A 21953-nucleotide genomic window follows, 5' to 3' on the forward strand; every position below is an offset into this window, starting at 1 on the left:
AGATTCATAGATATTGTTTCAATTTCTATGCTGCATAGGGGAAACGGGTGAGAGAACTGGGATCCTGGCATTGTTCCAGACAGAGGAGCATAATGTGAAAGTAAGTGAAGTCCAATAAGATTGGAACACAATGTCCTAGTTTTTTTTTGGATCCTACTATTGGAATTCCTGGCATAGCAATTTTATATGTACGATACGACAAGGGCGGGGTGAAATTGACAAACCTCGAGAGGTACTACCTGGCAGCTCATCTCAGTCACGTAATTAAATGGCTGGCAGACGAGACTACCTCGGAAACAAACTTACTGCAACGCCCTGTGGCTCCCATCAGACTAAAAGAAATACTGTGGGTAACACATGAGGGCTCGAAACACACTCCACTGATGGTAACATTGGGTAGGAAGGTATGGAGGAGAGCGCAAACCTTACTGAAACTAGTAAACCCCTACTCACCTGAGGTGCTGATAGCGGCAGAAACATGCAAAGACAGTACAGATATGGCAGTGATAAGAAAATGGGAAGGGAAGGGGATATACAATGGGGAGATGTATATGAAGATGGGGTCTTCAGGGAATTCGACTCGATGCAAGAAAAAGAGGGGCTGCCGAACGGGCATTTTCTCTGGCACCACAGAGTCTGGGAAATCGCCAAAGAAAGATGGGAGGGCTGGCCAGAGGAACCACAGGCGAGTCCACTGCTGACCCTGATGTACAATTTAAACGACGGCTGGAGGCCGACTTCTAGGCTGTACAGCATGCTGATAGACACACCCAACCCAAAGGGCACAGCACTGAAAGAACAATGGGAGAAAGACCTAGGTGCAAACATAATGGAGAAAGAATGGGAGAGAATTCTGAGCTTTCCTAAGGCTGTATCGAGGAACCAGAGCTTCAAACTAATACAACTGAATGTGCTGTATCGCACATACATGACCCCGCACAGAATAGCTAGGTTTAACAAGGAAGCGAGTTCACAATGCCCGTGGTGCAAAGGCGAGGATGTTGACCTGCTACACATGTTCTGGGGCTGTGTGCGTGTGGAAAGTTTCTGGGCACACGTAGAGCAAGCTTGCAGGGACGCTGGATTAAAGAGGTATGAGTGGTCACTGAAAGAATGCCTGCTTGGTGCCTACCCCAGAATCAGCAAACACAAACATGTGGTGAGGTTTATGGACCTGGCATGCATATTAGCCAAGAGAACCATCGCCATGTCCTGGAGAACTGCTGCGGGGCCACAATATGGAAAATGTCATAAGGAATTCGAAAGATGGGCAGAGGCGGAGACCAAGGTGTGGGTGTAGGGAGCGAACAGATCGGAACCCGATGGTAATGATAAGTGTGTGGCATGGAAAGCTTTGCTCTGGGATGTTTCACCCATCTGATGACAAACCCCCATGAGTGCACCAACCAAGGAAGGAATCACCCGCGGTGTGCCCAGCTAATCACCACACGGCACCCAATTGACATTGGCCAACTGGAGATATGAGGAACAAAAAGGCTAAGCCCCAGACATTGGAGTATTTGCCCCAACCGAGGTTATAAGTAACACATTGCACGTGTAGGAAGTTGTTTGTTAGTGGTTATTTGTTGTTGTTAACCTAAATGTAGGCATGCGAAGTGGAAACTGCACGACTGTAATTATATAAATGCCAATAAAAACATGTAAAAATAAATTGGAAATCTTGGCATGTGTTTAAGGACCAGGGCAGGGTCTGCAACCTTTGGCTCTCCAGATGTTTTAGACGGTTTATAGTCATAATAGCGAAAAAATAATGTCGAATTACAAAAATGTCGAATTCAAAAATGTCGAAAACACATACATATAATAGAAAAAGTCATTAATTCGAAAATAAAATGTCGAAAAAAAATCGAAAAACCAATGTTAAAATAACTATGTAAAATGTCACACATACTAACGTTTTTTATTGGGGGGGTCCCCCCCCAAACCCCCCATCCCAAACCCCTACCCCAACCCTCCACTCCTCCCCATCCCCCCCAACACCCCCCATGGATATACCTTTTATTTTTTAAAAAAAGTATTTAATAAAACATTAATTAAATAATTAATTATTAAAAAACCCCATCCCAAACCCCTACCCCAACCCCCCCCTCCTCCCCATCCCCCCCACTCACCATGGATATACCTTTAACCATTTAAAAAATATATGTTTTATAAAATATAATTAATTAATTATTTATTTAAACATTAATTCGAAAATAAATCGGAAAAATTCGACATTTTTGTAATTCGACATTTTTATTTTCGACATTTTTTTTTCGACATTTTGACTTTCGATATTATTGTATTCGACATTATGACTGGACACCGTTTTAGACTATAACTCCTATCAGTCCATGCTAACATCGCCAAAGCGGAGGGATCATGGGATTTGCAGTTTAAAACATCTATGCAGACCTCTATACTAGGCTATATCTTCCTTTCTAATGTGAGATAGTGTTGTATACAAAGTGAACTTCCTGTTTGGGCTCTTGACTCCTTGATCCACTTACAAGACCTCTACTTAATAAGCTGAGTGATTGCCTTCTTTAGTATGGAATGAATAAACAATGTTTCACACTGATGATGTCATCTGCGGAACTACCCCGCCGGGACGGGAGATTGAGTTGTGTACACAGTTGAATATATAACCTTCTCAGGAGGAAATCGGCCTCTTTACAAGCTTGGCGGTGCGGAAAAAAACTGGTGGTAATTCCGTAACTTACACTTTTTTGGTCAGTAACAGAATAACCACCATTTTCACCACACCACCAAACTTCAATTTTGACACTAAAGAGGAGGATTTTCCTCAAGCTATACGCTAGAAGTAAATCCGCCACTTTAAGAATAAATATCGGCAGAAATACCGCTCCCAGTCATTCTGCCGAAATCCTCAGGGACTCCTATGGACCCAAACAATGAGGATCAACACAGCCCTGCCACGACTTGCTATCCCATGGTAAACCAAGTGGCTGTAACGGTAAATGAGTTTGGCGGTAATTCCAGGGAATACAGGAAGCTTTTAGAGTGGCACTGAGAGCAGCAAAGGTGTCGCAAAGAAAGATGACGTCACCCTCTTTCTCTCTTCTGGAAGCTCTGCTGGCAGCATTAAGTTTCTGCATTGAGATTTCGGGGCTGTTTCTGTCTGGGGAAATGGTCCACCAGGTGAGGTTCTTCAGCTGTGGGAGAGAAAAAGGACACTCAGTGACCTACCCACCGAACGAATAAGTGACAGTGACCCCGCCCTGATGAACTTTAATTCTCTAAAATAATTCCATAACAAATCTGTCTGGATTTGGCACAGGCAGAATACCATCGAATACATCCAGATGCAAATACAACATTACTTTCTATCTCCACATTGCATTTAGAGACATATTTCAGGAATTTATTGGAATATTTTTGAATATTTTCAATAGATGATATAAAAAGGAGTGCTTAGGGATCAGTACACAGCAAAAAGAATGGCCTAAATGTTAAATATCTACTCACTATTTTATTATTAATAATACAAATAATAATAATTTTGATAAAAATAATAATAATAATAACAATAATAATAATAATAATAATAATAATAATAATAATAATAATAATAATAGAAATATATATGGGATAAATTGCCCCTACCAGACTTTTTAAGGATTTCACAGGACACTAAGGCGCTCTCTGACCAAATAGAGGAAAACGGCCAATGGGTGAGTTCCTTCACTGAGACCTGGAAGGCCAAGGGGACTTGCACTGTGGTAGGTAGTATTTTATCCCTTATAATAAATGAAGCAGCATTATCGCCTTTTATAAAAAATAAATAAAAAAAGTTCTTTATTGTGTGCTTGCCATTACAACAACAGGGAGAGACAGCGGCCTTGACAGGTGTAGCAACATTACTTTCCGGTCATGGACATATACTTTACGGTGATCGACACGCAGTTCATAGCATACAGAAACCGAGAGGTGGGCGTTACTGTACGAGGACATGGGCAGGGAAAGAGACACTAATTGGTCGGCAAGTTTTCAATGTTGCGTCCGTCTTTATGTGTTGATAATAAGTAACTGCGTAAGGGGTTGCCTGTATGTTTATTGTTTGTAGGTTGTAGCGAGGACCAGCGCTCCTCTAGGCCGCAGAGCGCAGCCATTATGCCACAGTTGGGCAAATAGGGCATAGCCATAGCAGGCGAACACATCTAATTGCTATTAGCGTACTGAGGCGTGCTAGTTTGTGAAAGCCGAGTTGCAGTTGGTCGAAAAGTTGGAACAGACATTGTGATGGGGTAGGATCAATAGTGCAATTGAACATAGCAGACATAATATCGCAGATCCCCCTTCCAAAACTCACCCAGCTTTGGGCAGCTCCATAGCATGTGAAGGTATCCCTGCTCCATCCGAGTGGCATCTAGGGCACAGTGCGGAGTGGGTGCGTGAGAAGAGATGTAGCCTGGCAGGAGTGTAATGAAATCTATGTAATACCTTAAACTGTATCAGCCAGAATCTGGAGTATAGGGACACAGCCCGGGTGCGTAGACACATGGATTACCAGACTTCGTCTGTTATGTTTACATCCAAATCCCAAGCCCAGGTGTCTCGGGGTCTAGCCAGGGGTTTGTTGCTGCGGTCTTGCAGCTGATCATACAGTCTAGCTACCCCACCCCGTGTAGAGGTTCCTCTCATGATGGTGTCTAGCAGCGGTTCATCAGGTGTCTGTAGCGGGAATTCGGCCCATGTTTTTTTGGCTGCTCGGCAGAGCCCGGCATACTGCAGCCAGAATGAAGATTGGCTGGGTAGGGGTGTTGTTAGATCGTGGAATGTTATAAAGGATTCCATGTTGAACATATCGCCTATGGTTGTGTATCCTTCTGCCGCCCACTGTAGTGCCACCGTTTTGCTTACCTTAGGGAGGCATGGGAGGAAAATCCATAGTGGTAAGCCGCTGTGGTATGGATGGGGTTTGCCTAACACTTTCCATATTTTACTCCAGGCCAGCGCTGTTATGGCGAATGGATTGCTAAGTTCGGGGTCTTTCCACAGCGGTGATAGTATTAATGAGCGGATATCTCCGGTGCACGTGGAGTGTCTCTCTATTTTAAGATGAGGGTGTTGTGTGCCATCATCGAAGCAGTATGCTGCATAATGCGCTTGGGTGGCCACCCATTATTTCTCCAAATCTGGGGCGGCAAGGCCACCGTGCTTGTAGGGTCTTGTAAGGATGTTCCACTTTAGCCGAACCGCGTCTGCATGCCACATAAATCATGCTCAGAGTGGTATATTTAGGAAATAGTACTGTAATTTGGGATGAATTATTATTTTGAGGAGTGACACCCGAACCGCTATTGTTAGTGGAAGTTTTGTTTAGACACGCAGCTTGGACGTCAACTGAGGTAGATATGTCCCGTAGTTGCGGGCATAGAGGGATGTTTTGTGACGTGTTATAATGGCCCCTAGGTATTTGATTTCTATCGGAAGACCAGGCAAACCCCATGAGGTCCGGTGGAGTAGTAGTAGCATCAGTAAGTGGGAACAGCTCAGATTTGGCACAGTTGACCCATAGTCAGGAGGGGGTCCCGAAGGAGAGGACTTCTTGCATGATTAGGGCTAGGTGCCTCTCTGGCTCACGCACAAATTGGAGTGTATCATCGGCATACAGTGAAATGATCGCTGGTGTACCAGTAAGTCTGACCCCTCGCTGTGCATGTTTAAAACGAATCGCATCTTCTAATGGCTCCATCACTGTGGCAAATAATTGGTGTGCAAGCGGACAGCCCTGGCGGGTCCTTCTTTGTACATTGATTGGCGCCTAGAGGACTCCATTTATTTTGATTGTGGAGGAAGGCTGCGTGTATAACCGCTGTACCCATGATATGAACCTGGGCCCAAAGTTACATTTACTCAATACTGCCCACACAAATTGCCAGGACACCAAGTCGAAGGCCTTTTGTACATCAAGGGCTGCTGCAACTGCCTGTGTCTCCGTTTTCATCTGTGCCTGGATATTAAAAAGGTGTCTCAGATTAAGTGCTGTACAACGGCAAGGGACGAAGCCAGATTGATCGGGATGCACAATGTGACTCATGTAAGGGGCTAACCGTAACACCGGGACCTTGTAGAATATTTTAATGTCTGAATTTATGAGGGAGAGGGGTCGGTCGGCCACGCACTGCTCGGGTGGCTTCTCGGGTTTAATTAGTATCGTAATTACAGCTTTGTTGGCTTCGTCCCATAGGGTGATGATTACAGGTATAAGACAGGATTTGAAGTGTTTAAAAAACTCCATTGTGAGGCCATCTGGGCCAGGGGCTTTACCGAATTCGAATCCTGTGGACGGAAAGAAATAAAAGTGGTTGAAAGAGGCATTATAGGGTAGTGTAAACCCCAGCAGAGCCTCGGCTCGATTGAGGTTTGGGGAGACTGCCGGGGCTTGGCCCACCACTGGGCCACGTAAAGCTCTGACTGCTGGAGTTCAGCAAAGAATAGGAAAAACCTATTTGCATGTTACCACTTTTTTCAAACCAAAGAAACGGTTTTTTAATGCATTGTATTAAAATACTTCAGCTATCTATTTGCACCACATAAATAGTGAACATCTGTGTATTATTTCCAAATTCTCCATGCATTATATGCATCAACAACTGGAAGATCTCTCACATCAGAGTGAGAAAGATACAAGTATTAATGGGGATGGTGGTACGGATAAGTATTATACAGGATAAAATACCCCCTGCCAAATGCAAAGAGGATATTGCACGACAACGTGATGAATTGCAATATCCTTCAGGCAGAGAAGGGAGAACTGTATTGAATTTACCAGACACATCAAAAAATACTTCATATATGTGACATACATGTTGTTTAGGTTCAAGTGTACATTATACTATCTAAACCTAAGCTCAGCATGTGTGCCGAAAAAACAAAAAGTGCATGGGCGTACCATTCTTCTGCAACAGAAACGGAGGGTTTGGCTTCATGCGGTGTCACAAATGCATGGCGCAGTTTTCATGCCACCCCAAACCTTTCACACCAAGTGGCTCGGACCATCACAAAATAGCTCCCACTGCTGTGCCAGTTTTGGGGCCTATTGCAGGCTTTCGAACCCCACTCATTAGCCACTTGCGACAGGTAGGGTGACCAGATTTCCAAAATGAAAAACCGGGACGACCAACAACATAAAAGAGGGACTACCTCACTGCAGCCCACTAATTACCACCCCTCCCCCAACACGCACCCACAACCACCACCCAACCATGTTTGCAGCAATTCTCCTTTCTATAAACTGTACATGATCTCATTTGTGCAGTTTTGTCTGTGAATCTTGGCATGTTAATTCAAAACAAGCTTTAGCTCTGATTGATATTACATGGCTTGCTGTCAGTGTCTGTGGCACAGTCAGTAAGTGTTGTGGCTTGTAACTGAAAGGTTGGGGGTTCGAGCCAAGCTTCAAAATTCTGTAAGCGTTGTGAAAAATAATAACTATTTTAATTACTGTAGCCACCTAACCATGCAAACCCGGGACGGAAGGTGATTAATACCTGATTATGTAAGGTAGCCCAGTGGGTTGTACACCCGCTGCTGAGGTTTGCCTGTACACTGTTTGAATACCAGCAGGACCGATTCAGCCTCTTACCCTCTCACTGTTGCTGATAACAGGGACACCATTGACTTAGGTAATAACACATAACTTTGGGGGGTAGGAGGGGGTGCACTCGATTTCTCTAATAGTAACTAAATAGAGGGTAGGTTATGCAGATTGGATCACCTACTTTTAGGTGCTCCCTGTTGGTGCTGTGCTACCAGAACTGGAAAAACTGTTGGGGGGCGGGGGGGGTCCTTCGTGACAACGAGGGACAAACAGGAGCACACTATTCACAATATAATTGTAAATAGGACATTTTTGTAAAAATGACATAAAAGACTTGTATCCATGATGCACTTTCCATCGTGCTAAGCAGGTGAGCGCTCCATAGCAGAAGATCCTCTGGGCCTTTTTGGTCATTTTCTTTGCTTTTCTGTGCCCCCTTGGCCCGTGTGCAGCCCTCTCCTTCCCGACCCCTTGCTTCCCTATTCCCGCCTCCCCAGCCCTCCCACCTCCCCTGATTGGTCCTGATACTTCCCTGCTTCCTGGGCCATAACGACCCTCCTCGCTCCCTGCCCGCACTTTCCATCGTGCTGAGCAGGTGAGCGCTCCATAGCAGAAGATCCTCTGGGCCTTTTTGGTCATTTTCTTTGCTTTTCTGTGCCCCCTTGGCCCGTGTGCAGCCCTCTCCTTCCCGACCCCTTGCTTCCCTATTCCCGCCTCCCCAGCCCTCCCACCTCCCCTGATTGGTCCTGATACTTCCCCTGCTTCCTGGGCCATAACGACCCTCCTCGTTCCCTGCCCGCACTTTCCATCGTGCTGAGCAGGTGAGCGCTCCATAGCAGAAGATCCTCTGGGCCTTTTTGGTCATTTTCTTTGCTTTTCTGTGCCCCCTTGGCCCGTGTGCAGCCCTCTCCTTCCCGACCCCTTGCTTCCCTATTCCCGCCTCCCCAGCCCTCCCACCTCCCCTGATTGGTCCTGATACTTCCCCTGCTTCCTGGGCCATAACGACCCTCCTCGCTCCCTGCCCGCACTTTCCATCGTGCTGAGCAGGTGAGCGCTCCATAGCAGAAGATCCTCTGGGCCTTTTTGGTCATTTTCTTTGCTTTTCTGTGCCCCCCCAGGCCCGTGTGCAGCCCTCTCCTTCCTGACCCCTTGTTTCCCTATTCCCGCCTCCCCAGCCCTCCCACCTCCCCTGATTGGTCCTGATACTTCCCCTGCTTCCTGGGCCATAACGACCCTCCTCGCTCCCTGCCCGCACTTTCCATCGTGCTGAGCAGGTGAGCGCTCCATAGCAGAAGATCCTCTGGGCCTTTTTGGTCATTTTCTTTGCTTTTCTGTGCCCCCTTGGCCCGTGTGCAGCCCTCTCCTTCCCGACCCCTTGCTTCCCTATTCCCGCCTCCCCAGCCCTCCCACCTCCCCTGATTGGTCCTGATAGTTCCCCTGCTTCCTGGGCCATAACGACCCTCCTCGCTCCCTGCCCGCACTTTCCATCGTGCTGAGCAGGTGAGCGCTCCATAGCAGAAGATCCTCTGGGCCTTTTTGGTCATTTTCTTTGCTTTTCTGTGCCCCCTTGGCCCGTGTGCAGCCCTCTCCTTCCCGACCCCTTGCTTCCCTATTCCTTCCCGACCCCTTGCTTCCCTATTCCCGCCTCCCCAGCCCTCCCACCTCCCCTGATTGGTCCTGATACTTCCCTGCTTCCTGGGCCATAACGACCCTCCTCGCTCCCTGCCCGCACTTTCCATCGTGCTGAGCAGGTGAGCGCTCCATAGCAGAAGATCCTCTGGGCCTTTTGGTCATTTTCTTTGCTTTTCTGTGCCCCCTTGGCCCGTGTGCAGCCCTCTCCTTCCCGACCCCTTGCTTCCCTATTCGCAGCCCGCGCGAGGTGAGGAAGCCCATCCGGACACGCCACCTATTTCTCGGGAGCCAACTGGGCCCCCAGGCCCTCCGAGCGTCCCTCTCCCACCCCGCACCCTCGTCCTGATTCCCGCTCCCCTCCCGCCTCCCAACCCGCCCATCCCCGCTCTGATTGGGCCGTGAGCCCTTCATCACTTGTCCTCCCAGGGCAGCCCTCTGCCCGGCAGCCCCAGCGGGGCCGCCTGGGTCTAGCGACCCATTCAGTGCACCCACTCCTCTTTTCACTTCTGAGGAGCAGGTGAGTGTTCCCCCCCATGAGCGACCCCATTTGAGTGATTTTGGGGTTGATTTGCTCCCCCGGGCCCTGCGTTGCCCCGTGCTTTCCCGGCCTCCCCTTCCTGGTTTCTCCCTCGCTCGCCCCACGCCCATCAAGGTCCCGCTCCCGCCTCCCGACCCGCCCATCCCCTACCTTCATCACTGGTCCTCCCAGGGCAGCCCTCTGCCCGGCAGCCCCAGCGGCTAAGGGCCCCGAGGCCAAGGGCGGCTCCAACAGAGGCGGCTCCAGAAAGTGTCTGCAGGTGTCCGCAGGGGACGCCAAGGAAGCCAGCAACCAACAGACACCAACAAAAACCGTGAGTGTGGCATGGGTGGGGAGTAGAGCAATCACTCTACTCCAGAAAGTTCCTGCCACTCTAACTTACCTATCAATGGCCTAGACCGCTACAGACCCGCACCATGCATTATTAGAAAGATGTGACCACCAGCCCAAACCTATTAATGGCGGGACATCAAACACTGCCTGCAGTATAATGCTAACCATACCACGAGTGAACCACAAAGACTAGCCTTCGCCAAATCTAGACAGAAATATGATTGTTAGCATGGATTCTCAAGTTTTATGAATCCTAGCATGTCCACATTTGGATAGAATTGTGATTGTTAGCATGCCCACTCTCAGATGGAATTGTGAATACTGGCATGTCCACACCTAGATAGAATTGTGAATGTTAGCATGTCCACATTTGGATAGAATTGTGAATGTTAGCATGTCCACACTTGGATAGAATTGTGAATGTTAGCATGTCCACACTTAGACAGAATTGTGAATGTTGGCATGTCCACTCTTGGATGGAGTTGTGAATGTTAGCATGTCCACATTTGGGTAGAATTGTGAAAGTTAGCATGTCCACACTTGGATAGAATTGTGAATGTTAGCATGTCCACACTTAGACAGAATTGTGAATGTTGGCATGCCCACTCTTAGATGGAGTTGTGAATGTTAGCATGTCCACATTTGGATAGAATTGTGAATGTTAGCTTGTCCACACTTGGATAGAATTGTGAAAGTTAGCATGTCCACACTTGGATAGAATTGTGAATGTTAGCATGTCCACACTTAGACAGAATTGTGAATGTTGGCATGCCCACTCTTAGATGGAGTTGTGAATGTTAGCATGTCCACATTTGGAAAGAATTGTGAATGTTAGCATGTCCACACTTGGATAGAATTGTGAATGTTAGCATGTCCACACTTGGATAGAATTGTGAATGTTAGCATGTCCACACTTGGATAGAATTGTGAATGTTAGCATGTCCACACTTAGAAGAATTGTGAATGTTAGCATGTCCACACTTAGACAGAATTGTGAAAGTTGGCATGTCCACTCTTAGATGGAGTTGTGAATGTTAGCATGTCCACATTTGGATAGAATTGTGAATGTTAGCATGTCCACACTTGGATAGAATTGTGAATGTTAGCATGTCCACACTTGGATAGAATTGTGAATGTTAGCATATCCACACTTAGATGGAATTGTGAATATCGGCCTGCGTCGCATCTAGATGGAATTGTAAATGTTAACATGTGAAAGATGCATTAAGAAAGCGTGCCCTATAGCCTCTCCATGAATTTAGAATGTGCCCAATAGCCTGTCTGGTAAACTGAATTTAGAAGTGTACCCAAGATCCTCTGTGACAGTTGCATTTAGAAGTGTGCCCAATAGACACTCTGGAAAGTTGCATCTAGAAGTGTGCCCAATAACCTCGCTGTGAATTTAGTAGGGTTCCCAATAGACACTCTATGAAAGTTGCATTTAGAAGTATGTCCATTATCCCCTCAGCGAAATTTAGAAGTGTACCCATAGCCTCCCTGAGAGTTGCATTTAGAAGTGTGCCCAATAGTCTCGCTAGTAAATTGAATTTAGAAGTGTGCCCAACACCCTCTCTGGAAAAACCTCTCTGAAAAATTGACTTAATAGTGCGCCCAATAGCCTCTCCGTAGAAAATGGAATTTAGAAATGCGCCCAATAGCATCGCTGTGAAGGTTGCATTTTAGAAGTGTAACCAATACCCTCTGTGAAAGTTGATTATAGAAGCGTATCCAATAGACGCTCTGTAAAGTTGAATTTAGAAGTGTTCCCAATTGCATCTGTGAAAGTTGACTATAGAAATGTATCCTATAGACACTCTGGAAAGTTGCATTTAGAAGTGTGCCCAATAGTCTCTCTAGTAAATTGAATTTAGAACTGTTCCCAACACCCTCTCTGGAAAAGCCTCTCTGAAAATTGACTTAATAGTGCGCCCAGAATCCACTACGTAGAAAATGGAATTTAGAATTGCGCCCAATAGCATCGCTGTGAAGGTTGCATTTAGAAGTGTAACCAATACCCTCTGTGAAAGTTGATTATAGAAGTGTATCCAATAGACGCTCTGTAAAGTTGAATTTAGAAGTGTTCCCAATAGTCGCTCTGTGAAGTTGAATTTAGAAGTGCTCCCAATAGTCGCTCTGTGAAGTTGAATTTAGAAGTGTTCCCAATAGCATCTGTGAAAGTTGACTATAGAATTGTATCCTATAGACACTCTGGAAAGTTTCATTTATAAGTGTGCCCAATAGCCTCTAGTAAACTGAATCTAGAAGTGTGCCCAATAGCCTCTCTGTGGAAAACTGTATTTAGAAGTGCGCCCAGTACCCTCTCTGGGAAAGTTGCAATTAGAAGTGTGCTCAGTGAAAGAGCATATAACCGATCATACCACACCACCATGCTTACTCTCTCCTTACATCACCACTCAACTAGAACACAGAGATACTATGACACCATTCGGTATAACTGTTCTCATACCAACATTCCGCCGCTTACTCCACATCATTCTATGTAATCACTGCTGGTTCCACACCCCCAGCCAGGCGTTTTCCTCAGGCCTAACGCAGCCACATCCGTTCCGGATAAATCCTGCCAGAACGAACACATTCTCCTGATCTCTCAACCACCACACCTACCGCTAAGAAGCAGCTATTACACGAGTACCACACGAGCTGCACACATACCCGGTGCTCACACGCACCTTTTGACTCTCCCTACTCTCTCTACTGATCTGAACTTCGGTTCCCAAGGGCGTTCAACCTACAAGCGCCTTCAGACCATACCAATGGTATATAAGGCGCTATATAAGTGCAAAATAACATAACATAACATAACATATGACAATATAATATGAATCAGAATAACACCGTTTGATACAGATGGTGTGAATACATGTGAACGATCTCAACAAGTAGATACCGATATGGTGTAAAGAAATATGGTTCTTGTTAATGAAACCTGTATATCTACCTACATTCAAATTGTTATGTGAGTTGATGCTTTGAACACATTGAGAGTTTACAATTATATTGTGAATAGTGTGCCCCTGTGTGTCCCTCGTTGTCACGAAGGACTCCCCCCCCCTCACCATAATAACCCATATCACCAAGCACCAAAGCACAATGCAGTTTGTGATGTGGACTATAACGTCAGGACATATTAAGCATCATCGATAAGTAACAGGGTGTTGAAACTGAGAACCTATACATATTTACCAAACTGGGAAAGATCAACTGAGAATATACTGGGATTTTGCAAACTGGGAGTATAGAGAGAGTGTACTGGGATTGTGCGAAGTGTGACTATATTGGGGTTGTTCAGCTATGAGTATGATGTGTTTGTCAAATCTGGGACTATGTTGGTGAAGTGACACTAGAATGATGCTTCACTTTTGCAATTGATAGAAACCTGTGATGTTCAAACTGGGAATGGAGTCGGAAAGCAGAATATGCTGTGGTTGAACAACTGGGGTACGGTGGAGTTAAAATAAACAAGTGAGGGCGCAGTGGGTTTGTCACATTTAGAGTGCAGTGGATTTGCGAAATGGCGATCTAGTGCCACTGTGCAAGCCTGGAGCACGTCAGCCACATAAGGGGTTTGCCTGTGGCACTCTTTTCATGGCAGGCATGCATTCCTGGTTTTAGCGGCAGTGCAATGTCCACAGCTTGCGCTGGTCTTAGCATTGGTGCGGTGAAAGGATTTGCACTGAACTGAATGCTGGCACAATGGCCCTGTTTTTGCTGGTGTTCGTTTCACTGCTAACACTGCGCAGCCCTGTCTGATCATTGTGCTTGGGGAGGAGAGGAGAAGAGAGAGAGAGAGAGAGAGAGGGATGAGAGAGTGTGAGAGAGAGAGGGAGGGAGAGTGTGTGAGAGAGAGAGAGAGAGAGAGAGAGAGAGAGAGAGAGAGAGAGAGAAAGAGAGATCGAGAGAGGGGAGAGAGCGGGTGAGAGAGAGAGAGAGGGAGAGAGAGAGTGTAAGAGAGAGAGAGAGCGAGAGAGAGGGAGAGAGGGAGACAGAGAGTGTAAGAGAGAGAGAGAGCGAGAGAGAGGGAGAGAGGGAGACAGAGAGGGGGGAGAGCGAGTGAGAGAGGGAGAGAAAGAGCAAGAGGGAGAGAGAGAGGGGGAGAGAGAGCGAGAGAGAGAGAGAGAGGGAGAGGGGGAGAGATCGAGTGAGAGGGAGAGAGGGAGAGAGGGAGAGGGGGAGAGATCGAGTGAGAGAGGGAGAGAGATAGAGAGGGAGAGCGAGCAAGAGGAAGAGAGAGGGGGAGAGAGAGCGGGAGAGACACAGAAGGGGGATGAGAGAGAGGGGTAGAGAGAGCGAGAGGGGGAGAGAGAGGGGAGGCAGAGAGAGAGAGGGGGAGAGAGAGGGGAGAGAGAGAGAGAAGGGGGGGCGAGAGAGAGGGACAGAGAGAGGGGTAGAGAGAGCAAGAGAGGGAGAGAGAGAGAGAGCGGGAGAGGGAAAGAGAGTGATTTGATAAGTGGACATGCTGTAAACTGGTAAGCATGTGCCGAGTCAGTATGCTGGACCTACCTTTTCGTGTGCTGACTAGGCATACAGTGAAGTGTCGACGATGTGTTTGCTGGGCTTCAATGTGCATGCACATGGAATACAACCTATCAGCGTCACTAAGCTCTCTTCACCCAAAAGACCAGGCATGAGGCTGGATCTGCTTAGTCGCTGTTGTCTCTCAGCGATCATAGGCTGAACACTAACATCATAATCATGAGCAATAGCAGAGTCTGCCTTTGCTCCCACCTACCAGAATTCCCACAACATGAACCATTGTTTAATTCCTCACAGGGAGCATGATGGGAGGGTAGGATGTTGATATGGCAACACTGTTGCATGATAGTAAGTCATATTTCAGGACTGTCCCGGGAGGATAGCTCAGAGGCAGCGTGCTCGCCTTGGAAGCAAGACGACACGAAGCAACGCAGGTTTGATCCCCGGGTTCGTGCTTAGAAACCTCTGGGTATTTAAGCATGTCACAAATACGCAGCTAAGACAAAAAAAACTGCCATGCCCCCGGGCTGTGTGAGTGCTTTAAAAATGCAAAAAAATAAAAAAAACATTTCTAATAACAGTAGAGTTGTGAGGTCATGGTTGCACTTTTTTCACAACACAAAAGGTAATAACTGGAAGGTTTGGAAGGAGTCCTGGGATAGCTCTGGGCACCCCTTCCCAGCTTGGGAAAGACCTTACACCAGTGGTATTCAAACCTTTTATGCTGAGCTCCCCTTGAGTAACAATGTTGCTGCTGAGTCCCCCCTTGAGCAACAGCTGCTGAGCCCCCCTTGAGTAACAATGTTGCTGCTGAGCCCCCTTGAGCAACAGCTGCTGAGCCCCCCTTCAGTAACAATGTTGCTGCTGAGCCCCCTTGAGTAAAAATGTTGCTGTTGTGCCCTCCTTGAGTAACAATGTTGCTGCTGAGTCCCCCTCTTGAGTAACAGCTGCTGAGCTCCCCTTGAGTAACAATGTTGCTGCTGAGCCCCCTTGAGTAACAATGTTGCTGTTGTGCCCCCCTTGAGTAACAATGTTGCTGCTGAGTCCCCCTCTTGAGTAACAGCTGCTGAGCCCCCCTTGAGTAACAATGTTGCTGCTGAGTCCCCCCTTGAGTAACAATGTTGCTGCTGTGCCCCCTTGAGTACCAATGTTGCTTCTGAGCCCCCCGAGTAACAATGTTGCTGCTGAGTCCCCCTCTTGAGTAACAGCTGCTGAGCCCCCCTTGAGTAACAATGTTGCTGCTGAGTCCCCCCTTGAGTAACAATGTTGCTGCTGTGCCCCCCTTGAGTACCAATGTTGCTTCTAAGCCCCCCGAGTAACAATGTTGCTGCTGAGTCCCCACTTGAGTAACAATGCTGCTGCTGAGCTCCCCTTGAGTAACAATGTTGCTGCTGAGTCCCCCTCTTGAGTAACAATGTTAATGCTGATCCCCCTTGAGTAACAATGTTGCTGCTGAGTCCCCACCTGAGTTGAAATATTGTTGCTCGGGCCCCCCAGATGGCATATCTCTGATAGGTTGTATTATACTCAGTCATCGTAACCCCTTTTAATAGAGCCTTGTGCCCCCCTGGGCATCCTTTGGGCCCCCCTCGGGGCAGAGGGCGCAGCCCCACAGTTTGAAGTCCACAGCCTTATGCAGATCAGTGTTATGTTCATGTGTTTTGGTTGTAAAGGGAAGGAAGTATTATGACTGAACTTGAATGTTGCTCCCTCCGCAAAAGGGGCAGTTCAGCCCGAGCTGCTAGGTCGCATCCCCTTTTCCGGAGACCTTCTGGAGTCTGGAGGGTTGCCCAGAGCAGTGCCAGTGGTTTAGATTAATTCCACACCTCACAGCCATCACCTTTCTGTTTTGGAAATGGGGGTATTATAGTCAGTTTACATTAGATAGCTAGCCAGATGCTAGGGTGCAGCAATATGTTTTGTTATTAATCAATTATAAGGCGGTATAGACTTTAACTGGCGCCTTTCCTCTTCTGGGCTAAACCATTCTGTCCCCTGGCTTCAGTTGCTTGTAGTTCCTTCTTGCATGAAGAGCCCTATAACCCCTGCTCAATACACACCAATTATTGCATTATTATATGACCCTATCCTTTATGATTATTAATTAAAGAATTATAATCTACAGAAAAAATGTCAGCTAGTTGAAAAGGTTGAATGCGTTAAGACTTTTGAAAAGAAGAGCAAATAAAAGCAAGTCATCGCATAAGCGTTGCCTTTCGAAAGCGATCACATTAAGGGCCGGATTCATGGAATTTTTTGCACTGCTGAAAAGTGACTTTGCACTGCCGACACAAACCCTGATTCATAAAACTTGCAAAGTGTATTTTTGTGGTGCAAAGTCAGTGCATAGTAATTTTTGGAGTACAAAATGCACAGTTCCATGAATCAGGCCCTTACTCTTTGGACTAGATTTCGGGAAATGGGTCTCCATAATATGATCTATTTCATATTAGTACCCGGCGAGGGCGCAATCAGAATGAAAGAGTCATTCTGATTGGCCTCACCGAGTCGTTACCAGGCCGGGAATCCCTTTGTCAGGATTCCAAGGCCTTTGTCCCCGGCAAGGGGGGCGTGGCAGCCCCTCAGCCAATGAGGAGGCTCGAAGCAGGGCCATCCCCGCTCCGAGCCTCCCCAAGGCTGAGAGGCTACCTTCGCCCCCCGCCGGGGACAGAGGTAGGCTTTTCTTTTTTTTCCCTTCCCTCCCTCCTCCCACCTCCCTGCCCCCCCCCCCACTTACCTTCTATGCTTGGTCCCCGGCAGGGGACGATGAAAGTCTCCAGCCGTGTGAAGACTCGGAGCGGTGCTATCCCCGTCCATCCACACGGCTGGAGACTTCCATCGTACCCCGCCGGGGATCCAGGTACGTATTTTTTTTTTTTTCCTTTCCCCTCCCTTCCACCCTCCCAACCCCACTTACCTTCTTTTTTTTCGGGAGCGGACGCGCTGGAAACGCTTCTGTTTCCAGCGCGTCCGCTCCCGATGGCCGCCATGGAAAGGGAAAATGGACTCTGTTTTCCCTTTCCATGGTGGCCATTTTCTTTGATGTCTTATTTTTTTTCCCGAAACGCTGCAGCGTTTCGGGAAAAAAAGAAAGCTTTTAGTGCCCCAGTCATGCAGTTTTGCAGGCCAGGGTACTAATAGCTATATGCCCCTTGCGGCAGGGGCATATAGCTATTAGTTAAGGCCCTCTCTTCGCTCGGGGCCTATAACTATGGGCCCCGGGGCATTACCTGAGTCGGTAATGCCCCTGCCGCTTGGGGCATATTGCTTAATTAGTATCAGGCGAGGGTCAATCAGAATGTAACAAACATTCTGATTGGCCCTCGCCGGGGCTTTACCCGACCAGGAATACCTTGGCCGTGATTCCTTTGCTCTGTTTCCAGGCGGCAGCCCCTTAGCCAATGAGGAGGCTTCGAAACGGGGCAATTCCCCGCTCCGAGCTTCCACACGGCTGGAGGCTGCCATCCTCCCCGCCGGGGATTCAGGTATGACTTTTTCCTTCTTCCTCCTACCTCCCCTGCAAACAATCCCTGCCCTCCCAACCCCACTTACCTTCTTATTTCTCCTATTTCAGGAGCGAATGTGCTGGGAACAATTCTGTCCCCAGAGCGTCAGCTCCCGATGGCAGCCATGGAAAGGGAAAACAGACTCAGTTTTCCCTTCACTGGTGGCCATTTAAAAAAAAATAATAATTCTATTCCGAAACGCTGCACAGAAAAAATGCTACTAGTACCCCGATCTTGCGGGCCGGGTACTAATAGCAATAAGCCCCTCACCGCGGGGGCATTACAAAGTCAGGTAATGCCCCGGTGGGTCCTATAACTATGGGCCCGAGGCTTATTGCTTAAGTAACACCCATGTTATTGGGCACTGCTCACTAGTTGCAGGCCACGCCAAGCCTTTCTGCGGTTGCTGGGCAAAGTCAGTGCCAAAGAGCCTGCATCCGTCAGCTCACCCTCGTCCTCCTTGGCACGGATTGCCACTCTGCACTGTGGAGAAGAAGTTACAACAATAACTTATTTTTCATATAGCGCGAGCGACAGCATTTTCTCCATTGCATAGCCCTGAAATGAAAGAGGGTTGCTAATAATGAATTCAGCCACCACAGAAGGATGAAAGGCGGAGTTAGGATTTACACCTGTGGCCTTTAGGCTGAACCCCGAGCACAGCAGGAGGAAAGAGGAACTCATTGATGTTGAGCGAGGGGTGGGAGGGTATGCAATGGGGGAAACACAGCAACATGTAATGCAACGAATTTTAAATACCGGAATAGAAATGTATTTTCCTTGGAAAGGATGGAGGAGGGTTTTCAAATTTTTTGCAATAAAATGGAGCATATATAATATATATACAAATATTGCGTGTTCAATTAACACATTTTAGTTGCATGGATGTTTAGTTATGTTGCCCTAAAAAAGGTCACATTCTGTGAAAAGAATTTGTTAAAGGGGCTTTATGGTTGCTGTGCCTCAATCGAAAACTCAGAAAGGTGCCAGTTATGGTTCCTATGGTTTCTACAACAGCCATAACTCTCCCACCGGCACGCCACCGCCATGCCACCGTCCATGCAGTCTCTACCCATCAAAATCGTTTTCCAATTGAATTTTTATAGTTTCAAGGGAGTTTTTGTGTTGTTCCTCACATGGAACATAAAGAAAGCACAGGCCTTTATTTTTGTTACTTTGTCTTATATTCGCTGTTACACCAATTTCGGTTGGGTGATATTGTATGTAAATATGTGCTCTGTAAAGTGCTTTGGATTAAGGAGCTATATAAATAACACATCATTATCATTATTATCATTGATGTCCGGTTCAAAGTTGGGTAACATACATGTCACTTGTTTTAGCACATGTGGCCCGATTAGCAGTGCACAGTGGCGGCGGAGTCATGCTTGTTTTATGATGGTGGGCGTGCAATTAGGGTTGCTTTGGAAACCATAACTGCAACTTTTTCGGGCTCTTGTATTCTCGCTTTCTTTCATAGATTTTTCATGCCCTTTTGACCATATCATCCCTTTAACAAATGTTTGGTATGCCCCCAGGCCTTACCAAGCCACCCACAGTGGAGAATGTGGGAAGATTGGGTCTGGAGGGCACTGTGACATGTTTAATGAGGGACTGTGATGGGATGAAGGGTTAAAAGGGGGTTTTGAGAAGGAAGATGGGTTTTGTGGTAAAGTGGGGACATAGTGAGCATTTATGATGGGGCTGTAATGAGGACGTGTGACGAGGATGGAGCATGCCACAGAAATTTGTATGCTTCTGCGTACTCAAAATATGGCACATTACACATGTTCCGCTTAGTATTTTCCCATTGATGTTAGTAATAATAAACTTTATAAATGTTACTTTGCCTATGTATGTTCATAATAGTACACATTGCTTGTATTCTGCTTATTCGGATGACACTGAGCAGTGTGAGGTATCTGGGTGTTTGCCTGCTTCTGCTTGTTTGCAAATGCAATATTACACATTACGAGCATTTTGCTTATTCAGATGATACTGAACAGTGTGAGGTATCGGCTTGTTTGCCTGCTTCTGTCTGTTTGTAATATTACCCATTATGAGTATTCTGCTTATTCGGATAACACTGAACAGTGTGAGGTATCTGCATGTTTGCCTGCTTCTGCTTGTTAGCAGTATTACACATTACGAATATTCTGCTTATTCGGATTACACTGAGCAGTGTGAGATGTCTGCTTGTTTGACTGCTTCCTCTTGTCTGCAGTATTACACATTACGAGTATTCTGCTTATTCGGATGACACTGAGCAGTGTGAGGTCTCTGCTTGTTTGCCTGCTTCTGCTTGTTTGCAATATTACACATTGCAAGTATTCTGCTTAATAGGATGACACTGAGCAGTCTGAGGTGTCTGCTTGTTTGCCTGCTTCTGCTTGTTTGCAGTATTACACATTACGAGTATTCTGCTTATTAGGATGACACTGAGCAGTGTGAGGTGTCTGCTTGTTTGCCTGCTTCTGCTTGTTTGCAGTGTTACACATTACGAGTATTCTGCTTATTCAAATGACACTAAACAGTGTGAGGTATCTGCTTGCTTGCCTGCTTCTGCTTGTTTGCAGTATTGCACATTACGAATATTCTGCTTATTCTGATTACACTGAGCAGTGTGAGGTGTCTGCTTGTTTGACTGCTTCTGCTTGTCTGCAGTATTACACATTACGAGTATTCTGCATATTCAGATGACACTGAGCAGTGTGAGGTGTCTGCTTGTTTGCCTTCTTCTGCTTGTTTGCAATATTACACATTACAAGTATTCTGCTTATTCGGATGACACTGAACAGTGTGAGGTATCTGCTTCTTTGCCTGCTTCTGTCTGTTTGCAATATTACACATTACGAGTACTCTGCTTATTTGGATGACACTGAACAGTGTGAGGTATCTGCTTGTTTGCCTGCTTCTGCTTGTTTGCAATATTACACATTACAAGCATTCTGCTTATTCGGATGACACTGAACAGTGTGAGGTATCCAATTTTGTGCCTGCTTCTGCTTGTTTGCAAATGCAATATTACACATTAGGAGCATTCTGCTTATTCGGATGACACTGAACAGTGTGAGTTATCTGCTTGTTTGCCTGCTTCCGCTTGTTTGCAGTATTACACATTATGATTATTCTGCTTATTCAAATGACACTAAACAGTGTGAGGTATCTGCTTGATTGCCAGCTTCTGCTTGTTTGCAGTATTACACGTTACGAGTATTCTGCTTATTCGGATGACACTGAGCAGTGTGAGGTGTCTGCTTGTTTGCCTGCTTCTGCTTGTTTGCAGTGTTACACATTACGAGTATTCTGCTTTTTTGGATTACACTGAGCAGTGTGAGTTGTTTGCCTGCTTCTGTTTGTTTGCAGTGTTACACATTGCAAGTTTTCTGCTTATTCGGATGACACTGAGCAGTGTGAGGTGTCTGCTTGTTTGCCTGCTTCCGCTTGTTTTTAGTATTACACATTACAAGTGTTCTGCTTTTTCGGATGACACTGAGCAGTGTGAGGTGTCTGCTTGTTTGCCTGATTCTGAATGTAATATTACACATTATGAGCATTCTGCTTATTAGGATGACACTGAACAGTGTGAGGTATCTGCTTGTTTGCCTGCTTCTGCCTGTTTGCAATATAACACCTTACAAGTATTTTGCTTATCCGGATGACACTGAACAGTGTGACGTATCTGCTTGTTTGCCTGCTTCTGCTTGTTGGCAATATTACAAATTACAAGCATTCTGCTTATTCGGATGACACTGAACAGTGTGAGTTATCTGCTTGTTTGCCTGCTTCCGCTTGTTTGCAGTATTACACATTATGATTATTCTGCTTATTCAAATGACACTAAACAGTGTGAGGTATCTGCTTGTTTGCCTGATTCTGAATG

General features: G+C 46.5%; 1 protein-coding gene across 3 annotated transcripts in view; it reads right to left on the reverse strand.

Moving 5' to 3' along the window:
• SLC5A10 (solute carrier family 5 member 10) overlaps nt 1-21953 on the reverse strand; it is a 1126075-nt gene that overhangs the window by 6017 nt on the left and 1098105 nt on the right. For all 3 annotated transcript variants that reach the window (XM_069645685.1, XM_069645684.1, XM_069645682.1), the window contains one exon: nt 3071-3176. In XM_069645685.1, coding sequence (XP_069501786.1) covers nt 3071-3176 — 106 coding nt within the window. The remainder of the gene's footprint in view (nt 1-3070; nt 3177-21953) is intronic.

Source organism: Ambystoma mexicanum, chromosome 2p (genome assembly GCF_040938575.1).
Source record: "Ambystoma mexicanum isolate Mex_15411 chromosome 2p, UKY_AmexF1_1, whole genome shotgun sequence".
NCBI lineage: Eukaryota > Metazoa > Chordata > Amphibia > Caudata > Ambystomatidae > Ambystoma > Ambystoma mexicanum.